Genomic DNA, 8060 nt, shown 5'->3' on the forward strand with positions numbered 1-8060 from the left:
AGCCTTAACCTAGGAGCTCCCGTGTCCCCTCCCCACTTCTGGGGGAAGCACACTACTCTCCTTTCCAGAAAAAGGATGGCTCAGGCGGCTCAGGGGGCCAAGCCACTTCCACGAGTCACAGAGTGAGTAACAAGCCAATCATTCATCTTCCCACCTCCAGAGGCGGTTCACACACACACACAGACACACAGAGAAAGACACACACACACAGACATACAGAGAAAGACACACACAGACACATACAGACACATAGACACACACAGATGCACAGACATAAACACAGACACACACAGAACATAGACACACAGACACACACAGACCCACAAACATAAACACAGACACACAGACATAAACACAGACACACAGACACACACAGACACATAAACACACAGTCACACACAGACACACACAGACAGACATACAGACACAGAGACACACGCAGACACACAGACACAAATATACACAGACACATAGAAACATACTGAGAGATACATACATAGACACACAAACACAGACACACACAGACACAGAGAGAGACACACACACCCAGACCCACACACACACACACCAGAAATAAAGAATCCCAACCACAGCAGCCTCGGAAATAATATGTGTCCACAGAAATGACCGGGAGGGGAGCTTCCAGGAGTGTCTTCTGAGTATGGGGATCTTGAGGGCCCAGCACACACCTGCCCAAGGCCTCTCTGGGCCCTCCAGCTGGTGCTCCCCCTCCCTGACACAGACAGCCCCGACCTTTTCGGCCTCACCGTCAGAAATAGCCATGACAAAAGTCCCTCCTGTCCCACAATGTGGCTTTTTGAAAACACTTATAGGCTGACTCGCAAAAAAAAAAAAAAAAAAAAAAAAAGATGGTGAGCTCTCTGCCAGCTGGGACAGATGACAGGGCCCTGCAGCTCAGGACGACCAGGAAAGCAAAGAAGGGCTTCCCGGCTGGGCACGTGAGTCAGCCCCCTCGGGGCCTCAGTTTACCCAGATCAAAGAGGAAAGAATCTGCTGAATCAGCAATTTCTCTCCCCACCCCCATCCGCCCCCAACAAACAGCAGAACCATGTCTTCCAACCGAACCTTGCTCAGAACACCAAGTCAGGGCAGGGGACTGCGGAAGCCGGCACAGGGGGAGTGGGGGGGGGGGGAGAAATCCCAGCCCCTTGCTGTCCAGGGAGCTGCCCCCAAGTGCCCTGTGCGCCAAAGAGATGAGAGCCACCAGGATCCTTAGGGTCGCTGCTGGCTCTCAAAGGAAGCCCTCACCTCCCCCGACAGTGGCGGGGGAAACCAACCAAGACTCCAGGCTGAGTTAACTCCGGGTGCCACACCAGGCCAGCTGCAGGACAGGAGTTGACCAGTGGGGGAGTGCGGAGCACATCGGGCCTGGGCAGGGGACAGGGCAGAGGGCAGAAAGGGCGGCCCTAGTGGGGGTCAGAGAGACAGCACAGTGGGGAAGGGGCTTGCCTTGCACGCAGCCAACCCGGGTCCGACTCCCAGCATCCCATAGGGTCCTCTGAGCCTGTGAGGAGTGATTCCTGAGGCAGAGGCAGGAGTAAGCCCTGAGCATTGGCAAGTGTGACCTAATGTGAGTGCGCGCGCGCGCGCGCACACACACGTACACACGTGCACAAGCAAGACGTGATGCACTCATTTCCAGGCACAGACCTGAAAATGCAGAGCAAGCAGCAAAGGGTCACCTAAAGGAACCCCCCAGTGTGAAGCTCCGAGAGGGTGGTAACCAGCTTGAGGTCACACAGCCCAGAGCGGCAGAGTCAAGCCCAGCTTCCAGGCAGTTCTGAGAACTCTCCTCTTGTCTATAAAGTTCAGATCGAGTCTGCAGGACCCTCCCAGGGAAAAGTCCCCCCTCCCCCCATCACCCCCCACACACAGTCTGCACATTCAGAACAGGATATTTTGGTGATACTGGGTGGTGACAGGGCAGAGAAGTTTGTTTTGGTTTCCAAATCAACGCTTGACAACCTGACAGTTTCGGCGACCACATTTCCCTCCCTCACGCTTGAGCACCCAGAGCTGGTTGGCCCAGAGCAGGGGAAACTGAAGCAGGAGCGCCTGGGGCCAGCCCCAGGCACCCGGGCAGCAGTTCTAGTTCAGGCTGGTTTCCCCGAGCACAATCCTGGACTACAGATGGTGCAAGAGTTGTGGTAGAAAGGTGCTTTTCTTAACTTAAATGTGGCTGACCACTGGCCCAGGGCAGGTGAATGGACACAGAACAAGAGCCACCCACGAGGGCCCGAGAGATAATAGGAAATGGGTTAAGGTGCTTGTGGGTTCTTGCCTTGCATGTGGCCAAACCCGGTTCGAGTCTCACACCGCATATGGGTCCCCCAAGCAATGCCAGAAGTTCAGAGCCAGGCGAAAACCCTGGGCACAGCTGGGTGTGATCCCAAACTAAGATACCCAGAATGAGGTCTACCCAACCATTAGGCTACTGTTCCACAATACACGGGAAATACTACCGATACAGGCGGGAACACAGACAAACCTCAGACACAATTCATGAGAGAAATGAGACACAAAAGACTGCCCAGTACATATATATATATATATATATATATATATATGTGCAAAATGACCAGAAAAAGGCAAATTGATAGAAACAAAGCGATCTGGGCTGGAGTGGAAATGGGGACTAACGGCAAACGGGCATGAGAGCTATTTTGGGGGTGATGCAAGTATTCTAAAACTGGGAGGTGGTGACAAATGCACAACTCTGGATTTGCTAAAATCACTGCGTCGTACACTTCCAAGGGGGAGGATTCGTTATGTACAAATTATACCTCAGAAAAGCTGTTTGAAAAGAATAATGGGGGGTTGTGGGGGGGGAACAGAGCGATAGTACAGCAGGTAGGACACTTGCCTTGCACAGGTTGAACTGGGTTTGATCCCCAGTAGTATGACATGTGAATCTCAAGGCCCTCCAGGAGTGATCCCTGATACAGAGCTAGGAGTAAACCCTGAGCACCACCAGGTGTGGCACCTACACCCCCCAAAAAAAATCCAAAAGAATAACGTGGGGTGTAGTATAGCTATATATCCAAACCACAGAGCCACAGAGTCTGAAAACACGAGATCCACAGTACAACAACTAAATTTTAAAATGTGCCAGTCAAAGTGGCTGGGGAATGGGGTTGGTGGGGGTGGGGAGGAAATGGGACTTGGGGACAGTGGTGTAGGGAATTATCTAAAACTCAACTATCAATAACTTGGTAAATCAACAGTTCTCTAATAAAATTAATTTTTAAAAAGTAAAAAATGAAAGATTTTATAGCAGCGCTAGCATAGGAGGTAGCACCTTCCTGGAGCAGGCCACAAATCATGGAGGCAGAACCCAAAAAAGCCCCAGACGGGCCACAGCGAGCTACATATCCCAGGCTGCCCTCTGGGGGATGCATGGTGTGTGTGTGTGTGTGTGTGTGTGTGTGTGTGCGCGCGCGCGCACGCGCGTGCGTGTGTGTGTGCTCACGTATGTGTGTGTATGAGTATGTATGTGTGTATATGTGTGAGTTCATGTATAAGTGTATGTGTGTGTGAATATGAGTGTATGTATGTGTGTGAGTATGAGTGTGTATGTGTGCGTGTCTGTGTGAGTGTGCATGTGTATGTGTATATGCGTGTATGAGTGTGCATGTGTGTGTATATGTGTATGTGTGTATGAGTGTGTGTGGGGGGGGGGGCAGGCTCCTCCAGACTCCAAGTTCCTTCACATACCAGAGGACACTCAGGGTTTTTGAGAGAAACCGCCTGATGAGGCCATCAGGGTGGGTCTTAATCCTACAGGACTGCAATAAACCTTCTCAGCACAGGTTCCTTTCCCCGATGCCTGGGGTTGAAGGAGGATCTGAAGCCTTCAGTGCCTAGTAAGCCCTCAGGTCTCCCCACTCTGGGCACAGAGACTTCTCACTGGGAGGGAATGAGCAGAAGGCTGATACACAGTCATCAGGGCGGGGAAGACCCTCGGAAATCCTCTAGCCATGGGTGGTTTCTTTGTTTTGTTTATAGTTGACATAGTTGTTTATCCCCAAAGACGCTGTGAGGAAGTCCAGAAACACATGAAAACAGAATGTCACGTGTGTAAATTTATTTTAGAGGGTCCCAGAGGCATCACATAACGCTAAATTCAACCCAGGAGGTTAAGGAGGGGATTTCGATCCCTTAACACTCAGGACTGGAACAGCAGCTCCAATTTGGTTTAATTCCACCTCAGTTGTGGTGGCTGGGTCCCGAGAGATCCTAGCCTTGCACCCCTGGGGAGGGACACGTGGGGACTCCTTGTACTTGGAATAGTTTGCTAGTCTCGGAACTCACTGGCTCGCACTTGAGGCCAACTACCAATGAGGGGAGCGTGAAGGCAGAGAGCCAGGACATGAAGTTAGCATTACTGAGCATGGTGTTAATACTAAAATGTTAATGGGAGCAAGTTCTTAATAAATTTGATTCAATTATATTTAGCTTTGGGGTCACACCTGGTGGTGCTCAAGGGTTATATTCCTGGCTCTGTGCTCAGGGATCACTCTTGAGCACTGGAGGGGAGGTGCTCCGGGGACCATATGGGATGTCGGGAATTGGACCAGCACAGGCTGCATGCAAAGCATGTAGTACTATCTCTCCAGTCCCACAAGCACTTTTTGAGGACCGTGTTAACATGTTAGTATTGAGGAAGCCTGGGGTTCTGACAAGTACCTCTCCCTTTACAGAGAAAACAGACTGAGGAAGGGAAGGTATTTGCTTTGGTAGAAATCTAGCCCTGCGTCACTTTCAGAAAGGACATACCTGCCCAATTCCCTCCAACACAAAGGCGCGAGCACGCGCGCGCGCACACACACAGGAGCTGGGTGGGAAGGGTGATGCCACCCACCACCTGTCTCAGCAGGGCGGCCCATTCCGGACCAGCGGCAGGAGCTGACATCACCCCCTACGCCCTGGGTGCCACTGAAGAGAGCATTGCTCAATGCCAACCTGTCTCCCTCTAAGACTGGGCACGGTTTCCCATCTCCTTAGCAGCCAGGTCCAGAAGCACACACACATTAAAACAAACACGGCACAAGCCTGGCGCATGACGACACCTGTGACAATCCTGTGGGTTTCGCCATGGAGAGCTTGGGCCTGTTTCTGTGCCTACTCCACCCTGAAGAGGCTGCCTGCCACCAAGGGGCAGCAAGGTGCCCGTGGGAGGCCGCCCTCCTGTCCTGAGAGCCAGCCAGCCCGGCCCTGCGTGTGAGGGAGATGTGGGCTGCGGGCGTCTGCTTCCACTGGCTTGACCCTACATGCGATCATCTTTATCTTCTTTATGTTTTGGGGCTGTGCCTGATGGGACTCAGGGCTTACTCCTGGCTCTGCACTCAGGAATCACCCCTGGCAGTGCTCACGAGACCATATGGTGTACAGGGCATTGAAAGTGGGTCTGCCGCATGCAAAGCAAACATCCTACCTCCAGAACTACCACTCTGGCCCCAACACACACATGCGATCACCTTCAGTAACACAGTCCATGCTTGAGACCTTGCCCAGGCTTCTCATCCCATCCACTCTCCCCTTGTGGAGGGGGACGCGGTGGATTTTCTTTTACCCCAATAGGCACCTGGGCATTACACCAACCTCTCTGGCGGGTGATGGTGCTGACATCTGAATCCTGCCCAGCAACCAGCTCGCCCAGGAGTGACCCTTGCCCAGCACTCTGGTGGACGGTGATGCTCAGGGGTGCACTCAAGGAGGGGAAACCACCTCCTCCTCAGCCCATCCTCTGCTCCCTAGCTCCCTAGCAGAGCGGACCCTGCCCCCACCCAGATCCCCCCCCCCCCCCTTATGGGAAAGCCATCAGACAAAGTCAGCCAGGCGAGAGGTAGGAAGCCCTGTGAATTCCCCTGCTGCGGGATCTGGACCCGCAACATCGGGCTGTCCAGTCCACGCCACAATGATCTGGACCCATTCACCATCCAATTTGTCAGACCAGGGCCTGTGGGCATGCAGGGATGAGTCTGGGGGAGTCCCACAACCCACGGCAGCTGAGAAGGATGGGAAGAAGAGGTGGAAAGAGCGGAGATCTTTGAACGCGTGGCCCGTCCAGCTGGACCTTACAGTTGGAGCAAGGAGGCAGACCCTGGTCCCAACAAGCTGGGCCACATCTACCCATCTGTAAATGCAGGGTTTCATTTCAGTCCATGAACAAAAAACGGAGGGGGGGGGGCAGGGGACTGGCTGTGAGTCTTGTTCTCTGCCCCAAGGAGGGACACCTAGCCAGAGATACCTAAGTGGACATTCTGGCCTTACCAGCTATTAGCCAAGCCACCTTAGGCTAATAACTGCACCTCTTTTCTTTCACTGGGCCGACAATTTCCTCCTCTACAAAAATGGAGTTAAGAAAGTCTTCCGCAGCATGGCCCTGGGGGATAAAACGCGAGCACCTCCAGCACCTGACGGTGATTATGTCACCCAGAAAACAATGGGCTTGGTGGGATGACAGCCCGGCGCCGTCCCTCCGCGTTCCTGGACCGCGCCAGGCGAGTCGGTGCAGGCGCGTGCGGGACTCCGCCGGCCGCAGCCCACCTGCTCAGAGCCGGCCCGGGTCCCCCCACGCGCGCCCGCGCGCACTCGCGCGCGCGCATCCCGGCGCGGCCGCACTCACCTCCGCTTGTACTCGTCGCGCTCGCGCTTCACCTTGGCCAGCACGTTGTAGAGCGCGCGGATCTCGGGCGTGATGGTATCGATCTGCACCCCCACGCCGTCGGGGTGCACCCACGACACGCCGGGGCCCTGCACCGTCTCCACGCCGCCGCCGCCCGTGCGCCGCACCTGCGTGTAGCTCCAGATGGTGCCGGGCAGCCGGCCGTAGTGCGGCGGCTGCGGGCCGCCCGGGGCCGCGGCGTTGGCGTTGGCGCCGGGCAGCGGGGGGCCGCCGCGGGCAGCGGGGGGCCGCAGCAGCTCGGGCCCCGTCTGCACGGCCTGCTCGCGGGAGAAGGTCTTGTAGCGCAGCCGGCGCTCGCGCTCGCTCTGCTGCTGCTCCAGCTGCTTCTCCAGCAGCCGGTTGCGCCGCTCCAGCTCGTGCACCTTGGCCAGGAAGCAGCGGAAGCGCACGTTGAGCCCCTTCAGGAGGTGGATGTTGGAGCCCAGGTCGTCCCGCAGCGCCGCCGTCACGGGCGACGGCCCCGGCCCGGCCCCGCCGCCCGGGCCCGCGCCCGGGCCGCCCCCGCCGCCGGCCGGCGGGCAGCTGAAGGCCAGGGCCATCTCCCCGAAGAGCAGCGAGTTGACCATGCGCCGGCTGCGCGGCTCGGGGCCGCGGGCGCGCGGCTCCAGGTGCGGCGGCTCCAGCTCGGGGCACGGCTCCCGGCGCGGCCGGGCCAGGGCGGGCGCGGGCTCCAGCGTGGCCGGGTGGAGGAGCGCGTCCGCAGGCGGTCGGTCAGCCGGGCGGGCTTCGCGGGCGCGTGGGGGCAGCCGGACCCCCGCTGGCGGCCGGGCGAGGAAGACGGTGTGCGCGCGCCGAGGAAGGAGGCCGCCGGGGAGCGAGGGGCGCCCGCGCTGTCAGGGACGCTGTGGACGCGCCGCGGCAGCCGCGCGCCGAGGACTCTCGCTGGCCACTGCCCCTCTGCGGCGGGCCCCGCCCACTGCAGGCAGCGGCCCCGCCCCGGCCCGCCCGCTGCGGCCCGGCTCGGCCCGGCCCGCCCACTCCCGCTTCCGCCGCCCGCCGGGCGCCGCAGCCCCGGCCCCGCCCTCCCGCCCGCCCGCTCGCCCGCCGGACCACGCCCTCCCCCGCGCCGGCCCCGCAGCTCGGGCCGGCCGCCCCGCCGGCCAGTCCCCGGCCCCGGCCCGCAGAGCCGCGCCGGGCTCGCGCGCAACTCCGCAGAGCTGGCCCGGCCCCTTAAAGGCGCCGGCGGCCGCCGCAGCAGCGCCCGCGTCCTCCTCCTGGGCAGCCCTGCCCCCCGTCCTCCGCCAAGGAGGCTCTGGGCTCCCGGTTCCCCAACGCACACCCCCCGCCCGCCTTTCGGGACGCCTCGCCCTGGCAGTGACCCTAACGTCGAAGGGGCATCCTCCACCCACCC

The 8060-nt window shown here is 58.2% G+C and overlaps 1 protein-coding gene across 3 annotated transcripts in view; it reads right to left on the bottom strand.

Moving 5' to 3' along the window:
• IFFO2 (intermediate filament family orphan 2) overlaps positions 1 to 7371 on the bottom strand; it is a 42985-nt gene extending 35614 nt beyond the window's left edge. For 2 of the 3 annotated variants that reach the window (XM_056123069.1, XM_056123068.1), the window contains exon 1: positions 6650 to 7370. In XM_056123069.1, the coding sequence (XP_055979044.1) occupies positions 6650 to 7275 (626 nt within the window). In that variant the 5' untranslated portion in view covers positions 7276 to 7370. Of the gene's footprint in view, positions 1 to 6649 lie in introns of all 3 variants that reach the window. The other variant, XM_056123070.1, reaches the window with a different exon arrangement.
• Positions 7372 to 8060: the final 689 nt, after the last annotated feature.

Source organism: Sorex fumeus, unplaced genomic scaffold (assembly GCF_029834395.1).
Source record: "Sorex fumeus unplaced genomic scaffold, SorFum_2.1 ptg000047l, whole genome shotgun sequence".
Taxonomy (NCBI): Eukaryota; Metazoa; Chordata; class Mammalia; order Eulipotyphla; family Soricidae; genus Sorex; species Sorex fumeus.